The following is a 27,715-nucleotide window of genomic DNA, read 5'->3' on the forward strand; positions in this document are numbered from 1 at the left end:
CACAGTTTACGTTGTATGTCCACATGGCCACTTGAATTAAAAGCAAAAAGGCCACACCCCTCCTCTCAGGCTTGTTGACTGGCACTTTTAGAAACATAGGAAATCAAAAACTGAATCATATTATAAGTGAGCATCTCAGGCAGAAATGACAGGTGAGGTGGATATGAAGCAGGATTCTCTTAGGAGGCCTCTCATATTGACACACGGTTAAAGTGGTAACATCTACCAGAAACAACACTTCACACGAGGGTCTGGTTCACATTTATCTGTCCATCCTCTGAATAATTTGACCTTTATCCCCCAACCCACTGCAGCGCTGGCCCCGCCTCCAGTACAAACCTTCCAGTATGTCTTCATTATGAACAGCAGAGCAAGGTACTTCTACTTAAGCAGTGATAAAAGAAGAACGGGAGAAGAGGGGGATAAAGGGAGGTTTGGAGAAAGAGAAAAACTAAGGAGAGAGAGAAACAGAGACAGAACAACAAAGACAGCGAGAGAGGGGAGAAGTAAAACTAGGAGAAAAAAAAAGAAGATACTTGGAGAAAAAACAATCAGAGGTAAAGTGTTGGGAAAGAGAGGGGGAGGAAAGGAAAGGAGAGGGGTGACTTTTGGACCAAAGAGGACCAAATAAAGACGTCTAGCGAGAAAGAAAGAAAAGGGGGAAAAAGAAGAGCGGAGAGCAGTATACCATACAAACGAGAGAAAGCGAGAAACAGAGCGTGTGACAGACTGACAGAGAGCTGGCCCGGGAACCAAAGGTAAGGTGAACGGAAATTTTGATCCTATCTTGTCTTGTTCAAACAGTTCCTGAAATGGTTTAAAGCAATGGAAAAAGCACGACAAGGAAAGTTCAGCACGGAGACATGTGAGGCTCAAACACTTGGAGCATGTATCAGAAATATCAAAACATAAGCTCTTTTATGATCCTCATGCCTTAATCTTGGATGTCAGAGGAAAAAACAACTGAATTTAGTGGAAATCATCTTCCAGCTTGTTAAAAAAATTCCTCAACAAAATTTTTCTGTGTTCCAGCTGCTTTGAAAGGATTTCCCCATCTGTGGCCTGTAAAGTGCAGTGGGTGCAACGAAAATGACACGGTTAAAAATGAAAATCAGGGCCCAAATGATGAAAAACTACTTTGTCACTGATAAGCTGAAATGTTGCAGTTTTGTCAAGCTTTCGGATCGATTCTGTGATGCGAGAGCTCCGGCGTGTTTATGTTCAATCACTGCAAAAAAAAAAGCGTGAAAAATCAAGTTGTAAAATGTGACTGAGCGCTGTCGTCGTTTAAACTTCAACTGTAAATGACGGTTGAGTCGAGTTAATTTTCTTACATCTTTACGTGTGTTTATCGCAACATGTGCGGTAACAATGTCAGAGAACATGAGCTTTTTTTCTTTCTTCTTCTTCGTGATTCTGTTTATCGCAAAGCACCAATGCTGTCAACGCGCCATTTATTGACTAGACGATTTTAGTCCGTTATCAGCAGTCATCAGGGATCGGCGTTTCAACAGCCTCATCGAAATTCATAAATAAAGAGGTTAAAAGTTAATATACAGGTAGCAGCAGAACAACATGCGATTTCTGATCAAAGATAAGAACCTGCTCGCTGGAAGTCAGAGTCAAAGCTGCTGCACTGACTTATTTTCAACACTCAGGATTGATTTCCACGCTTGATATGATGCCTCTGTCCACAACACACATTACGTTCATGGCAATTCATGGCACAATATTTAGTCATATTGCATTAAAAGTGTACTTGTAATTCCACTAATACAACCATAATGTTTTAAAATGATAATAAAACGTTATACTTTTTTCATGACCAGTAAAAATGAATGTCAGTACAACATGGTGTGCTTCATATGCAATAAAAGCTGCACAAAAACTGCAAGTTGAACAAAAAAACAAGCATTAACGTGATCACAGGTAGTGAGGATTTTCTTTTTTCTTTTGGGGGGGAGGGAGGAGGTTTGAAGTTATTTTTAAGGTTGAATTTTTGACACCTGAGCGCTGTGATTCTGTGAAACTGTTGTCACTTGATTAAAGGAGAAACATGTTTTCAGCTCACAGTGACTTATGATACGTAAAATACTGTAAATTTGCCTCTTGAGTACTTTAACTGTAAGACATCACCTATAACTTCTGATAACAGCAATTCTTCAGATACTAAATAATATTTACATTGTGTGGCTGGTGTTTTACAAGCTGTAATTATAATGTATAATATAATGGCTGTTTTGTCATTATAGTATAACTTGTATAAATGTTGTCTGTAATTATAGAATAATTAAAAAATTACAAAAATTAAGGATTTAGCTATAAAAACATCAACATTATGAAGTGATAACTGTAAATGTATAATTAAAACTCTACCTGTAATGCACAAAAATAAAAATGAATGTGATATCAACTAAGATTAATTGATAGTAAAGAGTCACTGAGCAATGTCTTAAACACTGTAAACAGTGATTATGATTTTACTGTCAGTGCCTGCTGTGCTGTGTTATACATTGTGTTGTCAGGAGGAATTCTGGGTAAACAACATAATTTTAGTCAGCAACTTGATGGTTGATTTAAATCGCCCTGCTTTTCCTTGAGGCCCTCATCCCGTTGGGGAGAAAAGAGATCCAGGCACTTATCTACTGTTAACACACTTAGATGACCAAAACATGTGTTTGAAATTTGTCTCTTACTAGTTGATCCTCATACACACACACACTGCTTCTTACGCTGTCTGCAGTATAAAAGATATGTATAGATGTATAGATAGTATAGATAATGTATGGACTCTTTGCATCCTTTGCTGTGAGCACTCTTATCATCCTGGAAATTCACGTCCTTATACTGTTCTTTGTTTGTGTGTGAGTGTGTGTGTGTGTGTGTAGTTAAAGTGCATTTACTGTGTCTGAATTTAGCTGACCTATTCAAACTTTCAAACTACTTAATGTCAAACTAAGTTTTAGCCAGATTTAGTACTTACTTATGTTGAATACAATGGCGTATTGTTTTGTGTAATGATCTGTCTTTTCCACCCACGGCTCTGCCCTCACAGCGATATTTTCCCTGTCTGAAGTCCTGGTCGTGCACACGTACGCAAAGACAGACAACTATAAAAACACCATTAGAAACCCTCTTAAATGTATACACTGACAAGAAATTGGCTTTCTCCTAGAGAAATTTAGCCGGGGGAATCAGGTTTCTCTAATCCCCTACCCCTAAAAAAAAACAGGTCTCTTGTTTACATGATATTTGAAGGAAAAGTGTGATGATGTTCTATATTTTTCCTCTTATCAACAAATCATATGAAAAGTAACCAATACCAAAAAATTAAATAGTAACCAATAATTAAATGAATACAACTATTAAACAAACAATGAATTGATATTAACAAGTACAGTCTGTTCCTTCATTACCATGAAATTACCATGGTAATACTCACTAGATCACTGAATGTGGATTAATCCACCATCAAAAATAGTCCCCAATACATGCCCTATTTCAGCCTGTCCTCACAAAAAAACAACAGTATTGGTCTGAAATTCAGCCGGCAAAAATGACCTATCGTTATGTTTATGCCATCTAGCGGCCATAGTAATTATGACCTGAGGTAGTGATGCAGTTCAGATGACATCTTTATAAGGTGACCTCCTTATTAGGTGGAGGTTAGCAGGGGGGGATTGCTAGATAGTTTAGTCAGATGGCAGAAAGGCAGAAAGTGGGTGTCAGGTTTCCAACCACAAGTCAGGACATTTTGAACCCAAAGCTGTAACATGGTGTTTACTATTGCCATGACAACAAAGGTTGCCTAACTTTAAGGAAGTACTAAACACGTTTCAAGTGACCATTTTAGCCCAAACCATGATTTTTCCCTAAACCTAACCAAGTGGTTTTTGTGTCTAAACCTGACCAGACCTAAACCACAGCGTTGTCACACCATAAAACAACATTATTTTTTAACCGTGATTTGTAACGGTTTTGGAAAGCAGCATATTAACGTTACGCTGCTACCGGCCTTTCTGAACACACCATCCATACTATAGAGGGTGCTGAAAACACTCATATTTGTTGTTTTGGGAGTAATTGGAAATAGACCTATTCTGTCGTTTTGGTGAATATGTTGCCTGTTTACTCATTTATTAGTAACACTTGATAAAAACTACAGTACCCAGCTGTTTACGGAAAATACTGAGCATTTAAGAAAATGAAGCTATATATTTGTGAGCTGTTTTTAAAGATTTACACTTTTAGTAGGAACCACTGACAGAGTAGGGAAGTCAGAGTATTGAGAAATGGACTGAATGTTAGTTTTCATGAGATTTGTTGACAATAAAAAAATATAGGCAACACTAACTCAGTGCATGTAAATACATTGAAGGCTTTAAGACTCCAATGTTGTGTAACGTTGGCCCTGGCAGATGTGTCAATCGCAAGCCACGCCCAAGCATGGTGGATTGGCTCATCTGTCATTACTCACTAATTGGGCATACAGTTTTAATGACCACACAGCAGAAGGTAATTTATCCTAAAATATCCAAAAACCTTTGCTACATGTCATTTTCTAGCCAGTCCACTTGTTCTGATGGATTGGCTTCATTCATTCATGAGAAATGGAAACGCAGGTCAGGTGTGTCCAATTAGCAGATAGCTGATGAGTCATGAGTGTGATTTCTTATTGACACATTTGTCAGCACTGGTAAATGATCACACCACTGGAAAAACGGAACAACACATGCTGCTCAGTGCGTTTAAACTGCTTAAGATGTCCATCAAATCAAGTTCAAACTCAAGCAAATTCATCACTCCAGTTATAATTCTAACAATTGTTTTTTATATTTATTTATTTTATTGAGACATAAAATATACAACATATAACATATGCGGTACATACACACATGTACACTCATGTTCAAAAAAATCAATTTAATTCCCTCAAAACAAATATCATAACATACACACATATACAATACATACACACACCCACCGACAGACACACAGATAATGTAATACATAGCCTTATGATACACACAGTCATGCTGACACACACACAAATGTAGTTAAAAGATAAATAATAATCAAAAAGCGACAGACCAAACCAGATGAAGCAATGTGAATGAAATGAATCTTAGTATCCTGGTGTGCACTGAATTACTTTTTTGATGTTTTGTAATTTGCCCTGCGTCAGCTGGCACCCAGGAGAGAAGCGCTGCTGTGCAGGGGGTATCTTTTTTGACTCGATAAATAATAATATCTGTAGTTATAATGGTTGTAATAATAATAAAAGTACATAATTAGATAAATAAGTCGTCATCAGTATAATGAGGCCCAGATGGGGTAAAGATGGGTCCACCGGGCACAGGGACAGCACCAGGGGTACGGGGGTCAAACAGACTAGGCCCGGGTACCCCACAACCCTCCACAGCACAGCGTAGCATATTAGTTACGCTGTGATACCTCCGGTTATACCTACGCACGTGCATACGCAGTCAAAAAACACAAGAATACCTACATCTAACAGCCCCTTGGTCCTCCATGACCTTATCATCCGCAGCACTACACCAACAGAGGGCAGGGAAGGAGAGCATGTTTTATTTTGTTATTTTTTTCGGCAGGGTCTGTAGTTTTCTTTTAGACGTTAATCTTTCTATCATCCAGTGTGTTTTAAGGTTTTGAAATCTGCTGTGTGCATATTTTCTGCTTTAATATGAATGCTTTTCCAAACAGAATTACAATATTGCTGATATCTGATTTGCGGCTACTTAAGTCTCCTAAAATTACAGTTTGTAAATTGATAGCATATTTTTTATTATACTTCAGTATCCACTTTTGGACTTGATCCTAAAAAAAAAAGCAACAGTAGGACAATAGCGCATCAAACGCACAATCGCTTCCTCGTCGTTATTGCAAAACCTTCATAAGCAAGTTTGTTCGAGGCCCCAGAGAGACAGCATCTTTTTGGTGGGTAAAAATGTATATATTTGTATTTGTATTATACATATGGATTGTAGATCATATAGATAATATTAAATACATCTTTCCATGGAATTATTATATTAATTTTATTTCCATTCATCCATGATAGGGCTCTATCATATGGACAGCATACCAGTTGGTTTTTTAGCTATAGTATTTTTCCAGACATTAGATATTGATGCAATAATTGTTATTATACTCTAGTGTTCTTTTTTTCTTTTATCGTTCCACTGCGCACCATTGTCTCTTTCTTTTGTTTCTTCTCACACTATTGATTCCAGACAAGCTGTAACAGAATAGAAGACAAGGCATATTGTATCTCCAGGAAACTCCCAGTTGTTGCCCCTTAGCACTGTGACCAGTGTCTGGTTGTCTGTTATGGCATGAAAGGATGTGAGAAATTAAATATCAACAGTTTGTAGAGTGGGATGCTTGCTTGAATATGCTGGATGGCATGAAAGAAACCCCAACAGTGGCATGTTGTTACTCAAATCCCTGAAGTCACGGAGATTATCTGCAATTTTGAAGCATATTTACTTAAAAAACAGCAACATAAACATTGTAATTTAAGTATTTAAATTACAAACAGGACACCCCGGTAAGGTTTGATGTATTTTTTTTTCCAACATGAGAAGCTGCAGGAGTCACAAAAGGAAACTCCTCTTTCTCAAATACTTTGCTGATTAGAATAATTTATGTGTATCTGTGGAACCACTAACAGATAAAAGGCAGGCAGTGTGGAGCAGCCCCAGATGTCAGACGATAGACGTGACACAGACGTTAAAACTACTGTCAGGCTGATTTATCTTCCTGAAGTCATACCCCCAAATCTGCCAGGAGTCTCTTGTCTTTCCTTTAAAGTTGCCCTGCTGACCGACCAGAGAAAAGTGATGGAGAGAACCTCTTTACTTCTGTTTCCTGGGTCTGATCTCCGTAGGTCTGTCTAAACAAAGAAGAAAGGTCACACAGGGTTAATATCCAGTAGCTCACCTTTGACCTCTTCACCGGTGCTTTCCTGTATCATTAAGTAGAAGATCTGTCTGTGGGGGATTATTTTATTTTTTAGTGATGTTTGTAGGGAGTGTTATCGCTGAAGAATGCCTAAATACGCATACAATACATCATTCGCAAGTTCCAACATTGGTTTCATGAAAAAACAAATGTATCAATCATATATCATTACAATAAAAATACACATGAAATTATATAATACAGGAATAGAAAATACACATTATAATTAGCGTACTATAAAAATAAAATCCTAATGATATACATCTAATTGTTTTAACAGCTTATTTATACATTACGATCCATTTTGGGTTCCACATATAGATGCTTTGGACACAAAGCTGTTTGTCAAAAGTGGTTTTATGCGCTGAGTTAACTTTGAGTTGCCTTGAGATCATTGTGCCAGACAGACAGAAAAAGACACAACAGAACATGCTAATAAAACTTTATTATAAATGAAAGATATTAAAATACAAAATAATACAAAATAATAGAGAAAACAAATGTTTAAATATGCAAAACACCACAAATAATTACAAAAAAAAAAACAATTAAAAAAAAAAAAAGTGCCTTCAAGTTCCAAAGGTTTACCATTACTCAATGTATTTCTTTTAAACTGCTCAGATTATCTTCTTCCAGATGGCATTTCTTCAAAGAGGGATCACAGTGTGAACATAATGTTCAACAATATTGAGACGCTTTTGGTAAAGCTGAACCTTTATAATTTGAAGAAAGAGAGTGGAGCGAGTGGCCGGTAATTTTAGTGTCAATCAGAATTATTTATAATCACTATTAATGCCTTTCTTTTAGCAGTAATCACATAACTAAACCGAACTGTGATGGAGAAAGTTGGCACTTCCCACAACTCTTAAGGAGTAAAACTGCTTCCCTTGAAAATTCAAATCAACTTTTTCAAAAAATATAATCTCTGATGAGCCAATTTAAGATTTTGAAAACAAAGCTTTCCCATTAAAGGTTGGCAGGGATTATAGTGCCAAAAAAAAAAAGTTCAGACTCTTTCACATTGTCAGCTGATTTTCTGGCTCAAAACATGAAAGAATTTAAATTTCTGAAAAGGCATTTTACAGTTCCCCTGAGATGCGCCCTGAATAACTAAGCCAAAAAATGTGTGAGCTTTCACAGTGTCACTGAACATGTCAGGAGCTCAGCTACGCACACATTCATAGATACTTTACATCTTTATTAAACGTGTGCTTGTTTTGCTCTTAATGTTTAATGACATTATTAAAGCTAAAACCTCACATTAATCAATATTTGAGGGTTTTTTTAAGTATGAAAGGGGTTTTAATTTTCTCAAACTCTGCAGCTCTATGAAGCCTTTTAACCTATTTTAGCTCGTAGTTTTTTTGTTTTTTTCTGTTTTGGTCTCATTGCTCTCATCAACCTGTATCTTGCAGCAGCTTTTTTCACCAAACAAGCTCTGATAAGCCCACTGTTCTGGTGACAAATGGAGGCTTTGTATTCAGCAATATTTTGGTAAAAATATGTTTTTGGCACCTGCTGAGCATACAGATCAACAGTGGAAAAATTGATTACTCTGCAGGAGTGTTTAAAAGGTTTTTGTGGACATTTAGATTAAAAAAAAAAAAAAAAGGTCCTAAAACTGGGTTGTTATTGGTCTCCAGTTTAGCGTTAATCATTCTGGAGAAAGATTGATGATATTTGATCTAAACACCCAAACAAATACACCCCTCCCTTAGTGCTCCTTCAGAAGCTTCATCCCCCCAAATTCATGGACGCGCATTACCAAGGCAACAACCACAAGAGAAAAATGGCGGAATACACAGCGATGCGTCAGCTCTAAGTCACTTCTGTTTCCTCTCACACATTATCACGGGCAGAAAAAAAACATTTCGTCTCTTGAGCACAACGGTCCGTCCCGCACTCTGCGCCTCTCTGTGGCCTCTCCACTTCTCACTCGACCTGCGTTCAGCGTCTCTGTCCACAGAAGCAGCCGTCTGTCAGCTGCAGCTCCTGGGAAGCTGAGAGGACAACGGCCGGATAAACTGCCTTCACCAGGCTGACTGACAGCAGAAATTTACTGAACTTAAATAGTTTGCATGTCGGCTCCACAGAAAGAAATCGACAGTGTTCGACAGACTCGGAGCATAAAAAAACTTGCATTCGGTGTGGATTGATACATTTAATAAAATGGAAGCGTATCTGTTTGGTGAAAAAACACTTCCTATGTGAGCTTGTGAACTATCCACGGCTTCTCTCTCTCCAGTTCGCCAGCCCTCCCCCCCACCATTCAATGGTGTGCTGGAGATGAGAGACTGTCATGTCTTCACACTGACAGCTGCTCTCATGACCTCCCCCTGTCCTGTGCACGAACATCAATGCCCTCTGTTGCTGATTGGGCGGAGTAGTGTTGTGTGGTTTGCGCTGAGCCACTTTTGTTGTTTCCCCATTTACAGAGCCAGTGCTGTGTATGAACACCAGATTTTTTTTCAGCACACACACAGAATGGACAGCTAGAGGACCATGAGGAGATATTTGCTGAATTTGACAAAAAGTATATTGGATTAGACTTTACCTTTAAGTGCTGTATATCAAAGCAGACTACAGTTGCTGTTCCCCACAACAGAGCAAGAACCACCTTTCAAGACAACAGGGGGTGAGTGTTTCACGCTCAACATATAGATTTTTGGTGGAATATTTCTTTTAAAAAAAGAGCTTTGTTGTGATAGCCCCATCACACCTGGAAAGATGATGGTGCCCTCCTGTCCTGTTTATGTCCACAGTGTCCCTGAACGGAGCTACAAAGAGATACACAAGTTCTGATGGTTACATACAGACTGCTGTGGTGAAGAAGAAACATCAACAACTTACAATAGTTCTTCACATAAGTTAGGCCACAGATGTGACCACAAACAGATCCGAAAATATCCATTTAAGTTCACATGTGTACACATTTAGCAAATAACAAATTAGGATGAAATTGGTTGTCATGTTTTCAATAATTATTAATATATAGTTAATTAAACTATAATTCCTCGATTATTAATGGACCCAATTTAACATCATGTTTCATTTTCAAGATAGAAAGACCCAATTCTGTTGTATATGCATCTTTACTACAAAGAAAAGCATTTATCTTTGATTAATGTTCAGTTGTGTCTTTTTAGGAGAACATTAACTAACCAAAAAAACATGCAGAGAAGTACTGTAGTCTTCCTTTCAGTCTGCCTAGAGCCCCAAAAGCCTTCATTAGTAAAAATGTATGGATTTAAATGCAGTCTCGTCATAAGCCAGCAGTTTGTTTCGAATTAAGATGCACTGGATTAAACAAATAAATATGCATTGACATATTTTTTTAGTTAGTTTGTTTGCCTGTACTTGTTTTGATGTTTTCTATTTAAAGTACAATTAAGAGTTATGTCTCATAAACCTTTTATATATTTTCAAGAGAGACAGGTTTGAATGTTTTCAGTCACCGGTGTATCAATTTAACTACTGTAAATTATAATTTGATACTGTATATAAAATATAAATATTTTTGTAGAGTACACAGAGTTTGATTTACAATAAAAAACAAAACAAAATCCTGATAAAAATGCTTTATGTTTATATTTCTCAATCAAAGATATCAATGAATATGTATTTTAAGATGCTCATTTTCATTGTTATGAATAGAAAATCAAACTTGTAGGGTGAAATATTGCAGGTCGACATGTGTTTTCCTGCGGTTTCTGATTCATTGCCTTTTAAACCAGATAAAAAACGGAGAGGAAATAATGTGGGCCTGTGTGTGAAAGTGGAGCCAGCAGCCTCTGCAACAGAGCAGATCAATTTAAAAAGGAACCCCATGCATTTATTGCCGACTTCCACGGCGATGGAAATTACTGAAAATTATTGCAAAATGAGAACCAGGCCGCTGAGGCGCTCTGATCACACTTGGGAATGCTACGACATTAGTTCCCCCCATGTGCACGCTGCAATAGCTGCTGCTGCTAGCTGGCAGTGAGTCTGGGTGGTGTCATGTAAATCAAAATACACCAGAGTTACCAAAGCCACCAGAAAAGCCTCCCCGGAGTAACCAGTTGTTAACATCGAACAACTGGTTTATTGTTATAATGCCCTTTGACGACTGCTTAAAAGCACAAAGAGACATTAAGAAAGATATCTGACAGCTCTCAGATTAACTGCGAGAAAAGGACTCTTTTATCCGATTTTATAGACACCACAGCCACACAGTACAAAACAATCTCAGTCATGAACTCAGCCATCTTGGATACTGCCCTCTGGGGCCCATCATCACATTGCAAGCCCTCCTCCTGTTACACTCCAAGGTCACAAGCTACCTGGTCAGAGGTGGTTGTCAAACATGGCAAGGCAGGAAGACTTATAAACCTCTCAAACCTCTCTATAAACCTCTCAAATTGCTTTGCCGGCTGATGCTTCAGCTCACCATGCTTATAGTGGCAAAATTTCAGGTCTTTGTTCCCATCTTCTTAATTAAGCCACTTATGTCAATGTGAGCAGTAGAAAGGTTCTGACTCCTATCCAAGCAAACCAATGATCCACAGATGTGCTATGGGGCGTATAACTTTTTTAAGACTTAAGTATTGATGACATTTTATTTCAACTTTCCAACAGATTTCGTCAGGCAGTTCAAATTCTTTCTCTTCAGATATGGCAAAAACTTTGTGCTTCCAAACTACTTGCACATTGTCTCATCACTGACACCTGTCTTATCACTAAACCAAAAAAACATGTTCATGCTCAGTAGGATCTATATTAACCAATAAACTATCAATCACCACATGAAAACTAAACCTTAATCTTCAATTCTTACAGATCAAAATACTTTGACTGTGCAAAAAATACTAAATAATACTATTCAAAACATTCAAAAACATATTCAGTAGTTTTGGTTCTTACACGGCTTATGTCCCCTTCCCATGTGGAACTGGACCCTGCTCCAGCTGGGACAATTCCTGCTGCCCCAGCTGTTGCAGCTCCATAGTCCGAAATTTCTGTTTCATAACGTGGTCATGAATTGCTTTCCTGTAGCTACTACCCCAACATCCTGGAGAAACCCTAACCCAGGACTCCTGGATTCATTCCCGGCAATTATGAAAGTAATAGTCCACGTCGGCACCAATGACACTGCTCGTCACCAGTCTGAGCTGACAAAAGGCGATTTTATTCGTCTTTTCAATCTCCTCAACAGTTGTGGAGAAAAAACAGTGTGGGGTGTTTTAGCAGGATTCTTGGTCTTCATACTTGGTTCCAGTCCATGTGTACAGTGCACAGTAATGGTTTTATTCACAACTTTGACCTGTTCTGGGAGTGATCCTCTCTGTATAGAAGAGACGGTCTTCACCTGAACATGCCAGGTAATCGCATGCTTGCTGCTAATTTACAGCATGCTGTTCTGTCCTCTACACGAGATTGACTATTTACATCACACAAATGCCTATTTGAACTCTTTTCCTTCCCCGTCCTATGTGCATTGGTGTACAGACCACCTAAAACTAACAGTAATTTCATTCAAGAGTTTTCTGAACTATCATTTATGGCCTCTCGCTCTGATAAACTGTAACTGTAACTAAACTGTAGGGGATTTTAACATTCATATCTGTTGTCCATCAAAACCTATATTCAACAAGTTTTTATGCTTTGTGGACTCTTTTAATCTCATTCAATCAGTGTCAGGTCCAACACATCAGAGTGGTCACAAACTAGATGTTGTGTTATCTGGTTTCTCTGTCTCCAACCTTGAAATTGTTGATACCGGTGTCTCAGCTATCTCATGTTGTCTAATCCCCTTCCCACCCTCTCCCAGCCCCACTCCCTTGTCCAATCTATAAACTCAACCTTAGCCACAAATTTCTGCACCAACCCTCCCCTCCTGCACCAACATTGAGAACCTAGTCACTCTCTTCAACTTATCCTGCCCTGACACTCTGGACTGTGTAGCTCCTTTAAAACTAAAAAGACCCAAGGCTAACAGTGTTGGTACCCCCTGGCTGAGCAACTCAACCTGTGCTCTTAGACAAGGTTGTAGAAGGGCAGAGTGCAAACGGAAAAAAAACAAAACATTTCTAGGTCTCATGCTAAATTTTAAGATATTGTTTAAAGCTTAACCAAAGCTCTGTTAAGACAGCTAAGGTACAATATTATGCCAAACTAATTAATGAAAATGCCCATAGAACTAAAAGACTGTTCAACACAATTAACTCTCTTAAATTCTGTTGCTGATGCTACCCCTGCCTTCACTACTAAAGAAACCTAGCATAGACCCAATTGAGTCAATGGGGGCCCTTGGCCTTAAGATTTATTATTATCTCTTTTTTTAATGTGTAAGTATTTTTGTTTTTAAAACATTTGGGTAAATGTGATTTTGAAAATGTAGGATGATAGCTGATTAGCTGATTAAATCACTTAACGTGGTAATGACGTAGGCTATAGGTCAAATGTCAATTTTGCGGTCAATAGGGAGAAACGTGCACCTAGTGGGTTGGCAAAGCGTAAACTCTGGTTATTGATGAGTTAATAAGCTGTCGTGGCAACAGACTTGATGCATACAAGCACCTAGATGATCTGTTTGAGGTTTTGTTCATGCCAGAGACTGCATCAGACAGTGAAGTAATTGCCAAAGTAATCACACTTTCCTCTGCCTATCCGTCTGATTTGGACAGAAGTCTTGCCAATGAACTGATTCACTTCAGATCTTTCATAAGACCTGATGGACTGATGGACTCCATCAAAACTTCTGAAAACAACGCTCCATTGTCGATACAGCCAACATTTCACAAAGTATACATTACCTTAAGGCTGTATCCGATGCTTCCTGTTAGCAGCTGTGAGGGAGAATGGTCCTTTTTATAAATTTCAACTAAGGACAAACATCTGAACATGTTGTCACTCAATGGCCATTGAATCATAACTTGTCCGGGAGTTGGACTTTGACAAATTGAGGAATGACTTCTCTTCAAGGAAGGCCAGAAAAAAGCTGATGGTTTAGATAGTATATTTCTCACTGGTCGTAGCTGTTGCTCTGTACTACATTTGATGATCATTTGTGTATTCTTTCATGGTTTGTTGCTGGTGTTCATATTTAAATTAAGGTGTGTGTTTTGACTCCTAAAGATGCATATGCTGTGCCGACATGGCATGTATAGAATGAAACAGACCTAAAATATCAGTAATTTAACATGTCAAAGTAACAAATATAATTTAAAAGTAACACATGCTGTGTGGTTGTGGGTTGCCCTGTGCTACTGTACGACCAAACTACGTGTGCTTGGGGAGGGCACACACAGCGCCCCTGTACTATTTACATGTGTAGGTTGGGTCTGTGGCGTGTTTGTGTCCAGGGTCCATGGTCATGATAATCCATTCATGCCTAGACCCCAATGACCATAAAAACTACAGGCCCATCTCCAAGCTACCATTCATTTCTAAGATTCTGGAAAAAGTTGTCTTCTCCCAGGTCTCCTCCTACTTGGACACATTCAACACCTTTGACAAAATACAGTCTGGTTTTAGATCTCTGCATAGAAATGAATCCACTCTGCTGAAGGTACATAACAATATCCTTCTCTCTGTTGATTCTGGTTCTCGTGCCATTTTAGTCCTAATCAATCTCAGCACAACATTTCATACAATCGACCATGGAGGGTGAAGTCGGTCTGCAGGGCTTAGTGTTAAAATGGTTTACCTCCTACCTAAGAGAAAGAACCTTTTCAATCAGATTAGGAAACTGTCCTTCATCCCCTGCTCCCATTAAATGTGGCATCCCCCAAGGTTCAATTTTAGGGCCTCTTTTATTCTCATTATACATGCTTCCCCTTGGCTCTATCTTTGAGAAATACAATATTCTGTATCACTGTAATGCAAATGACACATAGTTTTTCCTACCAATTACACGCAGCAGCGCAAATGCTGTATGGCGAGGAACTTCCTTCAACTAAATGAAAACAAAACTGAAGTAATTCTATTTGGCCTTCCTAGCTCTGTCACTAGCCTAAGCAATGCGCGCGGTCCCCTGTCTGCAAATTTGCACAATGTAGTACAAAATCTTGGTGTCTTCTTGGACACTTCATTGAATTTTAACAAACAAGTCAGTTATGCTGTGAAGGGCGGCTTTTACCAGCTTAGAACCATAGCTATATTAAAGGCGTTTTTACCTCATAAGGACCTGGAAACAGTTATCCATGCTTTTATCACCTCTCAGCTGGACTACTGTAATTCTCTGTATATGGGGTTGACCCATTCCACCCTTTCTCAACTCCAAATGGTTCAAAATACAGCTGCTACACTTTTAACTGGGACAAAGAAAAGACAACACATCACTCCTGTTCTGGCTCACTTCCATTGGTCACCAGTAAATTCAGAATTGATTTTAAAATATTTGTTTTTAAAGCCTTTTTCTGCCCCCAGGTCACTTACGTCATCCTCATAACAATTACTTTAATTTAGTTTCTCTTAACTTCCTATTTTATCACTTTGATTTTAAATTGATCATTTTAGTTGTTTTCAGATGTTTTTCCATTTTAGTCTCGCCTTCTATGTATTATATGTATTATTGTATTATATTATATGTTATTGCCTTTTATTACTCCTTTAATCATGTATACCTGTATTGAGGCAGATGTTAATCCATCTGCCTCGACTGGAAAGCACTTTGGGTTAACTCCTGTTGTTTTTAAATGTGCTATATAAATAAAAGACTTGACTGTTATTATTCTCTCTCCAGTTCCACTACAGTTTCCTAGACATGTTTCTTCAGAAAATATGAGTGTGTGTGTGTGTGTTCGAACAGACAAAGCACAGAGGAGGATCCTCAAATTCTAGCCAGTGCAAGTCAGATGTTTTGTCTTGGTGTAGTCAAAAAAACCCTCACCTCATCATGTTTGACGTAAGAACTAGTATTACTCAGAGTGTCTCTGAGTACAAATGAAGTTTGTTTTCCCTTTTTTTCACCTTGCCGGGCCCCTTCATACATGGACTTTATATAAACTGTTTATATTTTATATATACATACATACATATATATTATCTTATTACTGAGGTTCAGAAACTATATGCATGGTTCAAAGTTTTTATTTTTATCACTATTAGTAATACTATTAGAATCATTACACCAGTATGAAAACTGCTGTTTAATAGCAAGAGCCAATTGAGCTGAAATGAGCTGAAACTGATACCATCTGTTTGATTGTTCTGCTTCGAAGACTTGTGTTTGCCTACTTTCTTCACTTTAAGCTAATAAAAGTGTGCCTTATCTAATGAAAGTATGAACCTCTTAAGCACACCTGCAATCCTTTTTCCCCCGTCAAATCGGGGACAGTTTGACTGAGGGGGCTTTAATGCTCAAAAATCAAAAACAGGCTGAGGTTCTAAATCACAGGATCAGGTTCAGGAACAGACAAGAACAGGTACAGGTGGGATAGGGACCGGGATTAGGATCAGAATCAGAGTCAGGTTGCCTAGAACTTGAGAGTCCATGAAAGCAACTATGACAAACTGGCAGGGAATGGATGATAGAGACTTGTATTTGTACTGAGGGGCTGCTGAGAGAATTGGCAGCAGGTGAAGACAATTCCTGAGTGGGAACAGATAAGCAAGTGGATGTGGTAAACAGGAAGGAAAGTCAGGGGGCATTGGGTGGACAGATGGAGAAATGGCACACAAGAGCAGAGAGTGCTGAAGGGCTGAAAGCAGGGACAGAGACAGAAAGGGAAAGGGGAACACACACAGGGCAGGAATTGTGACCGTAACCCCACCGCATTCCTCCAAAAACAAAAAGGAGAGATCAAACTGAACAGGGCGGGTGGAGGTGGTCTTGAGGCAGGATTCAGGGAGCAGATGGACAGAACAGGGGCAGAGCAAGGACCCTCAGTTTTTAGCCTGGAAACTATGACCGGAAGACTGGGCAGAGTGGGAAGAGAGTCATGATGTCAGATGGACGGGACTGCTCGGGAGGTCGACCAGGAGGCAGGACAGATGGGCAGAGTCGCTCAGGAGGGTGACCAGGAGCAGGACAGATGGGTGGAACACACTTGAGAATAGGCTGGACATCAGCAGGGGTGGCCAATGGCTTGGGAACAGGCTGGACTTTGGCAAGGGTGGCTGACTGCTCTCGAACAGGCTGGGCCTTTGTAGTGGCACTGGGCAGCAGAGACTCAGTGGTGCTGGGGAGCAGAAACTCTGAGGAGCTGGGCATCGGAAACTCTGCGGCACTGGGCAGTAGAGTCTCTGTGGTGCTGGGCAGCGCAAAGGCAGAGGAGCTGGTCAGTAGAGAAAGCAAGACGAGAGTACTCCCCGAAAATGGCAAGGCAAGACCAATAGAAAGGAGACTGGGGTCTTTATGGGCAGGATCATGCAGAAGGCTAGCTTGAAGAGAAACTGATGGCTAGCACGTCCAAAGCTAGTAGGCTGAGAAACAGGCTGGTGGCTAGCAGGCCCAAAGCTAGAAGACCAGTAGACAGGTTGATGGCTTGCAAGCCCAAAGCTAGCAGGCTAGGAGACTAGCTTGCTAAAGACAAAAAGGGCAAGGGAAACGCACACAGGGCCAAAGCAGGAATCATGACAAGAACATAATCAGGGCTAATGAGTGCCAGCACACACAATGATCAGGAGTCTCATTTATAACCATTGCATACATACAAAACAGAGCCTGAAAGAGGTGTACGCCACTTCCAATGTAAAAGTTGTGATCTAAAAACAAACTTGACAGGAGAATGTATGCTTCTGTACATAAACTCTGACACATGTGTATGAACATTTTGGAGATGGGGGAAATTGGTGACGCAGATGGTGAGGTGGTGAATTGAAGCCCGATTGTTTAATGATGCATTCAATTTTACATAATATCAAACGTTAATTATAGATCCACTATAAACAGTCAAACCAACAGTGTTATCTGTACTTGTAGTGAGTCATGAGTATTCCATAAAAATCTTTCAGTTTGAAAATATATAAACCAACTCAAATCTCATATCAAAGTCCACTCAACATTTCATCAGCGCTGTTTCATCTGGAGTGCAGAGGAGAGGGCTGGGCTGTATGGTGCTCACACTTGTGGTCAGTTGTGGAGCAGCACAGCAGCTGCTGAAATGAATGATGCCAGGATGATGTCAGGATGTCTCTGCTGTTCCCTGATATTACTGTAAGCATGAATATACTGATTCGTTTTCACCTCAACCGCGTTAAGTAACTGATGAAATTATCATCATCGGTTGTAGAAATCCAAGATGACATCAAATAACTTACATTATTTAAAATTACGTAAATAACGTAATTTAAAAATAATTGCAGAACAGAGCGCTAATAGATTTTTAATAATACCTTATAATACTGTGCATACATCAGCAGATATAATTTCAGTTTCCATATAGTTTATGTGTGTAAAATCACTGCAGTGAACATGACTGTGCTGTCAGGTGCACAGAGTGCTGCCACATTAAATTAGAGAAACACCTGTATGCTGCATTTTGGAGTAAATACAAATAAATAGAGTGTTTATTGTATTGAAGATTTGGAGCGTGTGATGTGAAAACTACCTAAAACTGTAAACTAGGAACGGGCCCGCTGCAGGGTGTCCGCTAAGAACTGAACCAGAGATGTCTGACTTTATAATCCACAGGTATGTTTAGTGAAGTTGTACATGGTTGTTTTTGGTTACAAACATAATTTCAAGAAGTCCAAAAACGGGAAAATAAAACAGTAAAAGTACGTTCACGGCTGCAGCTGCCTGACTACTTGGAGCAAGAGGGTTCGATACTTTTGCATTGACCATTTATGGTTGAATGTGTGCATGTAGAGGGTGGGATATGAGGCTGATCCACATGTGCACATTTCCAGGTGGACTGTGATTTATAAAGGGGAAAATATGTGCGTTTGTGCATATGCATGGTTTAATAAATCTGATTAATTTTTGGCGCACGCCATTTTGGGCTTTTGTGTGCACGCACACTTTTAGTATGGATTCTACTCACAGTTTTATAAATGAGACCCCAGATGATTTACACTTATAAGTGGAAACATTGATGCATCTCTGCTCTCTGTATTTCACAGCGTTGGCAAACTGACAGACAAACAGAGGAGAAAGGAATGAGGAATTGTATTGTGTCTCAACTTTTCCTCTAAAAACCACACTGTTAATGTGCTGTACAACTGTTATGATTTTCATATCAACTGAATCCCATGTATTTATTTTGCTTTCTTATTATTCTACTATTTAACTTTTACCAAAAGCAGTTTCTTGTGGGACTGGTGTGTGCATGTGTGTGTATTTCATTTGCAGTGTATAATACATCAGTTAGTACATGAGCACACACTCGCATATATACATCCAGTCACATACACATCTAGGGAATGTGTGCAATCCTGTGCATGTTTGTGTTGATCAGTTAATTGGTACATATAATAAATACATATATATATATATAATACATAATTACATAATCCAATAAGTATGTGATAAAACAATAACAAGGAGAGATGAAATGAGGAGCTGTTGAGTGTTGAGTAGTAATGTCTGTAGCAATCTTCAGTCATTTGTAGCATTTCCAAAATGCTGAGAAGCCATAAAATGTATTTTTCCGCCTCATCTGCTTTTTACATCTCTCATTTTTAAACACATTTATTGGGATTTGGTGCTGTAAAACTGTCGCATTTTTTCCATCAAAGAAAGGTGGAAAATTTGCATATTTATTAACTTTCTGTTTAAATAGAAGGTAGTGTGTAAAAAGTTTATTTTATTATTTTCATGTTTACAGATGAGTAAACAACACTAAACATGTTAATATGTTTAAGGTCTGTAGTTCTGCAACTTTGATGCATATTTGAAAAACCTCATTTAAGTCAAGCATCAACATGTCCACGTGCAAAATAAAAGTCCTTATATTGCCGAACAAACTAATAAAAAACAAATATTTTTAACAGATGCAACTGTGCTTGTACTAGGCCCTACCTCCACTATTAGTTGGAAGATAATTTCAGAAAATGTCCTCGCACTTAAAAACTTGTTTTCAGAAACATTTCTTATTTTTTCACAGCTGTATACTGTATAAAACTATAAAGCATATATAGATCTTAAAATATACTAAAAATATACAAAATCAGAGATTCACACAAAGAAACATCTGGTTGATTTATTATTATGAAATAATTACCTCCTTATTGACAACACTGTAATAAACAGCTATTGCACAATGGCGTCACACAGAGTCACAAGTACAATTTAAAGATGCAGCGATAGTAAGATGCTCTATTCAGCCTACATACAGTAAAGAGAGAGATAAAGAGAGAGATAGGACTACAGCTGTACTACTATGACAGTAAAAACAACCTCAATGACAGGAAGAAAGAATACTGTATTGTGTATAAAATGCACTTTTCAGGAGCTCTCCATTCAGCACCACAAAACTTCAACATAAGCAAGAAGACCAGAGATGCAGTACAATTTTTCACATGAGAAAACAAATTGATTATTAACAGATTAATTACAAAATAATTTCATATTTCTACAGCTTTTCTGCAGCTGTCTTCCTCTTGGTGCAGACTGTGGTGGCAGACAGTAACAATGATTCTTCTTATGTTGTTTTTCCCAAATCCTTTCTTGGCTTTTCTTGCTGGCAGCATGTACAGAAAGCTGCAGTTGGCTGTGAAATATCAACTTTCCAAAGCAAGACTCCTCATCCTCGCTCCACATCTTTGCTCCTCCTAAGCAGAAAAAGATGCCTAGATAAATGACTCTATTTCCAGCTTCTAGTTAGGACATGCTTCACATTGAGATACATTAAAGTGTTGGAAGAACTTGAAGCCCAACCATAATTGTTGCTCATTTGACAAATAAAGACCTAAAACCTTGAACCCAAACATCTAAAAACATTCACTTTTAAACCAAATTTTACCTAAATTTTTTTGACCAGCAAATTGCCTGGAGATTGTTTGATGTTTCTTCAGAGAAAATATGGCAATTATATGATATTTTCTTCACCCTGCACTGCTCTACAGTCTGCATCTCATATAAGGAGAACAGTGTTAAAATCAACTACATACACTTTATATTTTGCCCAGACATCTGCACATGTTTTTGTTGCTTGTTAACTTTCCCTCCTAGTTTTCTGTCATTGTTTCACCTCTTTAAATCATTCTGCTTTGAAATGGATCAATGCATCAAAGTGTGGTTTCCAAAAGCTCATGAAAAACAGTCACTCCGAGTCTTTGTTGACGCCTTAAAGTCAAACCAGGCGCTGGGCAGGATACGCAACAAGGCGTTTTGAGGTGCTATTTGACTTATACAATGTGTTTGACTTTCTTGCTTGATGGCTCCACTGCTTCCAAGGAAACTGCTTAAAGTTTAAAGCTATATATTAAAATTGTGTATCAAACACCCCAGTCAGCTTCAGAGGTGTCTGTAAAGAGTTTGTGGTTTCCTGTTTCACAAAAAACTGCGACTGTGGTCGGTTCGGATTACTGTGAGTTACAGCTGATTCCAAAGTTGTTATGGAGGAAAAATGAATCAAAACGTTAAATCCCCTATGTGAATGGATACAGAGTCCACAATATGTCTCAGTTTTTTGTTTTTTGTATTTTGTCCAATTAGTACCGCTATATTTTCTAAATGTATTAAAAAAACATTTACTAACTCTTGTTTTGCAACAGATTGCAACTTGCATATTGTTTTTCCTAAACTGCTAGCAGTGCTGATAATGATCAGATTAGGAATCTCTACCATCAATCATTATTATTGCAGAAATCACATGCCAGACATTAAGTTGAACATGCTTGTGTTTTTAATTTGTTTTGATTGTTTTTTGTTTGGCAGAACAGATACAGATTTACAGGGTAAACACTCTTAAATTATGTTTTTTTTTTTTTTGTGATAATTACTTTTTTAAAATTGAAATTTGAACACATGATATAAAAAAAGAAAGTAAATGAACATTATCTCAAATGCATGCATTAGTCAAAATAAGATTCACAAATAGGCAGAAATCAAGAAATAGAAATACTGTTGTATTATTTTGAGAAAATTTCCCTTTTTTGCAGTTAGTCAAGGGGAGAGTCCAAAGAAAATATTTATATCTTGATTTTTTTTGTCTCGCTTTGTCCAAAAGTGACAGATAATGTTCAGCTCTCCTCCCTACCCAAACTAATAATTTATGTACAGTCTAGAGCAGCTCCAACAAGGCCAGACTCATCTGTGCCCAAACTGCAGCTGCAAAATGATTTCATTTCCTCAAAGGAAACAGTGTTGAAAATCATGATATGCGCAAAACACCAACTCAATGGTCTACTAACTCTCCAACCAAGAATAAAGTATGACAGACAGTATATTGGGGAGTGGAGAAATACAAAATACGACGACAGAGATTGTGTCATGGCCAAGGAGTAAAGAATGTGTAGGGTGGTGATTTTAAAACAAAAAGTACAGATACATTTAAAGCTGAGATGGATAAAAGCTGACAACATTTTTATGGAGTCCTGGATCTCCAGCCTACATGGATGGCACACAGGTTCTTTATAATCGAGAAAAGAGCCGCATAGCCCTCTGTTTAGCAGTGCTGATTGCCACATCCAACCTTTAAATTAATTCAGGTTTTAAATCCCTTTACATGCGGTGTTTTATTACCCCCAATACAAAACAAGGACTGTTGCCAACAAGCCAGGAACCAAACTAAATTAAACACAGTCTCAACACAACTTGACTGTGAGGAAAAGAGTAAACAAATGGTCCCATTCAACAACTAAATACTAAATGAAGTTAAAATCATGGAAAAATGATGCTGGAACAGCAGAGAAACAGGTGAAAGAAATAACACACCCTGGATGAACCTTACATTTGGCCTTCATACAGTTCAAACTACACTTCCCACAGTGCTGCCCCTCTACTTAGCAACATCCTACAGTGTTATTACCATTAATTAGCATTTGAACAGTGGGAGAAAGGTGGTAGAGTTCTTCATAGTAAACCAATTTATGGCCAATTTATCTTTCAGCTGGAGTTCTAGTGCAGACTGAAAAACATTATTTCTGAATGATAGTTCTGTATGTTTTGGCATTAAATGGAGATTGGATGAAACCATGTAATATGCCAACTCCCTGCTGACATAATATCATGTGTGTGATCTTATATTTGACTGTAATAACACAAACTGGTGAAGGAGTGCTATCCCAGATTAATGGCTCGCGGTTCAGTTAGAGTGCAAACAAGCGTAAAAACTGGCATTGCTATATATTATGATGGTAAGACATGCCCCTAACAGCATGTAATTCATATTTGTCTTGTATACATACATATATATTGTACATATATATTTTTATTTATAGGTGGTAACATATGGCTCTTCAGTAACATCTAAAGGCAGCTGTGGGAACTGTAACATCTACAAAGTCACGTTTTGAAAGCTATTCTATATTGAGATTACATTAGCTAACTGTTAGCTGTGTACTTCAGCACAGTACTTGAAAGATAAGACCTGATCAGATGCTAAATAATGAATCTGGCAATTGGCTGCATAGCCTAACAATGACTAGTGTTATTACATTTTACAAGCTGCCACTGCTTAAGTGAGCACTAGTTGGTAAAGTTAACTTCACATTGAAGTCTCACATTTTTTTGTACTATAAATGGACAAACAGTCAGAAATGTAGCACACAGTGAGTTTTGTTGGATATAATGAGCCACTCAGTAATGTGCAAGGTGACTTTTACTAAGCTGCGTCAAAAAAAGAAAAACAAAGCATATGTGGCTGGTAGAGAAATTAAACCAAGTGCATAGCATACAGTGTGTTGTTCAGGGGACTTGCAGATTAGAGCATTCACAGACCTAAACAGACTAAGCTTAATACAAAGGCCTGACAATTTTAAGCAGCCATTGAGGTAACAGAAATTACATTATTATATATAATATATGCAAATCCTCACTGATGAATTATGGTCATATTGCAGATTGCACCTTTAAATTGAGATAATATCTAAAAGTGAATGAAATTTAGTGAGTACCTTGGTTGTAAGGTCAGTGTTCACTTTACTTCTTATTTAAAAAAACAACAACAAAACACTACACTTAATGGTGACTGGTGAATACACACAATCATTTCAAGAAATGTCATATGAGTCTGATGTTCACTGAAAAAATTGAATTTTTTTGCTTTCCTCTAATCACCTATCTAGTCATTGCCTTTTTAAAAAGGATCTTCAGTAAAACTCCTCTTTCCCCTCTCTAATATTATAATATGCAATATATATAATAATATTCTAAACAAACCCAGGTGTTTGTTAGACAGACAAATGGCTTCAAACAATAGAGTTGCTTAGTGCGATGATTAATTCAATTTTATTTATACAGTGCCAAATCATAATAGGTTATCTCAGGGCACTTTTCACATAGAACAGGTCTAGACTGTACTCCTTAATTTACAGAGACCCAACATGCCCCCATGAGCAAGCACTTGGCAACAGTAGCAAGGAAAAACTCCCCTTTAATGAGAGGAAACCTCCAGCAGAAACGGGCTCTAGGAAGGCGGCCATCTGCTTTGACTGGTTGGGTTGAGAGAGAAAGAAGGGGGGGGGAGAGGGGAGAGAGAGACATAGCAACAACAATAATAACAATAACACTGATAATAATAATAGAAATATGACTAGTAATAATAACAGCAGGCGTGGTGTCTAGGCAGGACACCAGAGAAAGCACAAAAACTCTGGGGAAGAAGCCAAGTTAGTAACATGCATTAATGGTACATGAATGCACGCAGATTGAGAGGAGGAGGAGGAGAGAGGAACTCAGGGCATCATGGGAAGTCTCACAGCAGTCTAGGCCTATAGCAGCATAACTAAGGGCTGGTCCAAGGTGAGCCTGGCTGGCCCTAACTTACAAGCTTTATCAAAAAGGAAAGCTTTAAGCCTACTCTGAAATGTAGAGAGGTTGTCTGCCCCCCAGACCAAATCTGGAAGATGGTTCCATATAAAATAAATGTATATATATACTACACCATACAAATGTTGTATTATTTGATCAATTTTAAAGTTTTATTACATTTTGTTCCTGAAATTCACCCTGAAACCACCCTTCTGCTGGGATCAGGATAATCCTGATGTTTTGGATCAAAGGTATCTCAATCCTACTAAAAATTTTTGAACATATACTGAAGGTTTGATCCAGATCAAAACCAAGACTGGATTACATGATCTGATCTGATTTTAGAATCCTTTTTTTCTTTTGAGCAACCCATTTTCAAGCTTTGATCCAATCCGATAGCTGAAATCCGATCAGATTACTTATGAACAACTGTGCCGGTGATCTGCACTCATAGGCCACTGGGTCAGCCAAAGCAGAAACAATCACCTGTAAGACCTGCTGCCAACAGTGAGAGCTGTGTCCACAGGCAGGTCCTGTTAGCCCGCAGGCAGCAACATCGCTGAAACCAGTGGCTATTTTGGCTGTAGCACCAACATCACCATGCAACAAATGTCAAGGACAGAGAGAACTTTATAGTAAACATGAATAAATAGTTATCTACAACAAGTATTGAGAAGCATTTTGTCAGATTTGCAAAGAAGCACCAGGGACTGGTTATTTTTTCAAGGAAACAACACCTGGCATGTATTACCCGAATTTTGCGAATGGCAACACATATTGGATCAATTCAAAAAGCAGCAGAAGTCAGACTGTCACTGTAAACCTGCCTCCAAAATTTCAAGCAAACAAGCAACCAATTTATGGAGTGTTCATTAAGGTTTTCCATTGCACAAATTCAAAATGTACACTAAATACAGGTGGATGGAAACTGATAATTTTGTGGTTGTTTTCCTGTGAATGTCCAGTGACCAAATCTTGAACTAAGACAACAATTGAAACTCACTCACTGATTTATGAAAAGTAAATATATTCTAAGTGTATGATTTTTCCTTCCTGCTGGGAACATTGAGCCTCTAACTTGCCAAAATAAACATTAACATGTATCCATTGTTGTTACTTTTGTTCCAGAGAAAGATGCATGCTATCCTGATGATCGGCTGCTTTGTCCTTGCTGCAACAGACTACTTCCTCGGCTCTGCCCACATGATCCCTGATGAGAGACTCTCCACCAATAGGGTCGTTGTAGCTAATGCTCTGTCTCAAAGCCTTGACATGGGCTCACCGCCTGTTGTTATTGTAGGTAAGTCTGCGAGTTTCAATTTGAAACACAAAAAACAAAAGAGTTTGGTAACTTTATTTGTAAAGCCACAGTCCAGAATAAATATTACTGATTAAAATCATAAATTTCAAAAATGCAAGATAGCTATTGATCTAACCAGGGATCTATGAATTAAATGGTGGCAACAAAAACTGTGGTAGACTAACCTCCACCACAAGTTTATTGCTAGAAAGCACATGAAAGTTGACTCACTGTATTTGTGAGATTGGATGATGCACCCTAGGATGGGCTTTTAGGATAATATTTAACAGAATCCCTGCCGTTGTGATGTATAATTGACGTATCAGTATCATTCCAGTACCATTTATCATCATGCATGCTGATGATACCTTTTTTTACTGCTGTGAAAGTTTCAGAAGTATCCTCGTTTACGAATGTTGTCTTTCAGAGTTACCTAAATCAGTGAAGAAAAACAAGAAAACAAAGAAACAAAAAAAGGTGGGCCAAAAATAAGTTTTGAATCCAATCAGATAATGATTGATAATGTGATAACTATTTACACATTGTGCTAGCTGTATTTATTGCATATTTATTGAAATGTGTTCCTTGTGTGACAGTATAATCTCAACTAAATGTTCAATTTACTAGCTTTTTTAAAACTTCAACTACTTCTTATGGTTCTGACCATGAGATGCAGTTAAAGGCCTAAAAAAAGCTAATAAGTGGACCTTTTGAGTTGAGATTATCATGTCTCACATACTGTTGCCAAAGTCAAGAATGAACTTCCATGTTTAAAACTTGTTTCCTTTTCTCTCATACATATGCACGATTTTTACCCAGAACACATTTTAATATTTCCATCTTTTTCTGTACTCATATTTTCTTTTTTCTTGCATGTTTCAGTCGTTTTTCTGTCTTTGCTTTATCTTTTTTTTGCTTGTTTTTCAAATGACAGCGGCAAACTGTAAAACAATATGATCTCATGTATTGTTACCACTTCTCTCTTTCTCTCAGACCAAATTTAGTGTGAAGAAACGTCCTCCTCCTCCTGCTGACTGCATTGCCCTATGGGGAAGCTGTAAATCTCCAGGCAATGTGTGCTGTGATTTCTGCGCCTTCTGCCAGTGTCGGCTCTTCAGAACTGTCTGTTACTGCCGAATGGGCAACCCTCGCTGCTGAACAGCCGGCCGCAGCCTGAACCAGCTCAGAGCTAACAGAATAAAACTTCATGCTAAAACAAACAACTTGAAGTGAACACTGTGAGAGGTGAATCATTTCTAGTTCTCGGTTTGTAACTTTGCCTAAAATTCACTGCATGAAAGCACTTTATCACAGACAACTGCACCACAGTGAACTTTCCTAAAATCTTACAGGGTGTAATGCTTATAGCACTTGATGAAACTCACAAATAAAAAAAAAAGTTTTTTTTATTTTACTTTGAGCTTTTAGCACGCATGAATACAGTATGTCTGCTCAAAACATTTATATATGTTTTATTTTTTACACAGATACATGAATGTGTATCACACTTAATTAACAATGGGCATCAAATATTTTTATGAAGCTCTGTAAGAATAAAGTTCCTGTATGTTTTATATGACAGTGTTTTT

General features: G+C 38.2%; 1 protein-coding gene across 1 annotated transcript; it reads left to right on the forward strand.

Annotated features, from left to right (window-relative positions):
- Positions 1–388: 388 nt before the first annotated feature.
- asip1 (agouti signaling protein 1) lies at positions 389–27,700 on the forward strand. Its single transcript, XM_044349665.1, has 4 exons — positions 389–758; positions 25,955–26,126; positions 26,554–26,603; positions 27,120–27,700. The coding sequence occupies exons 2-4, from the start codon at positions 25,961–25,963 to the stop codon at positions 27,282–27,284; spliced, it is 381 nt and encodes a 126-aa protein (XP_044205600.1). The 5' UTR covers positions 389–758; positions 25,955–25,960; the 3' UTR covers positions 27,285–27,700.
- Positions 27,701–27,715: the final 15 nt, after the last annotated feature.

The sequence above is a fragment of the Thunnus albacares genome, chromosome 4 (genome assembly GCF_914725855.1).
Source record: "Thunnus albacares chromosome 4, fThuAlb1.1, whole genome shotgun sequence".
NCBI classification, from domain to species: Eukaryota; Metazoa; Chordata; class Actinopteri; order Scombriformes; family Scombridae; genus Thunnus; species Thunnus albacares.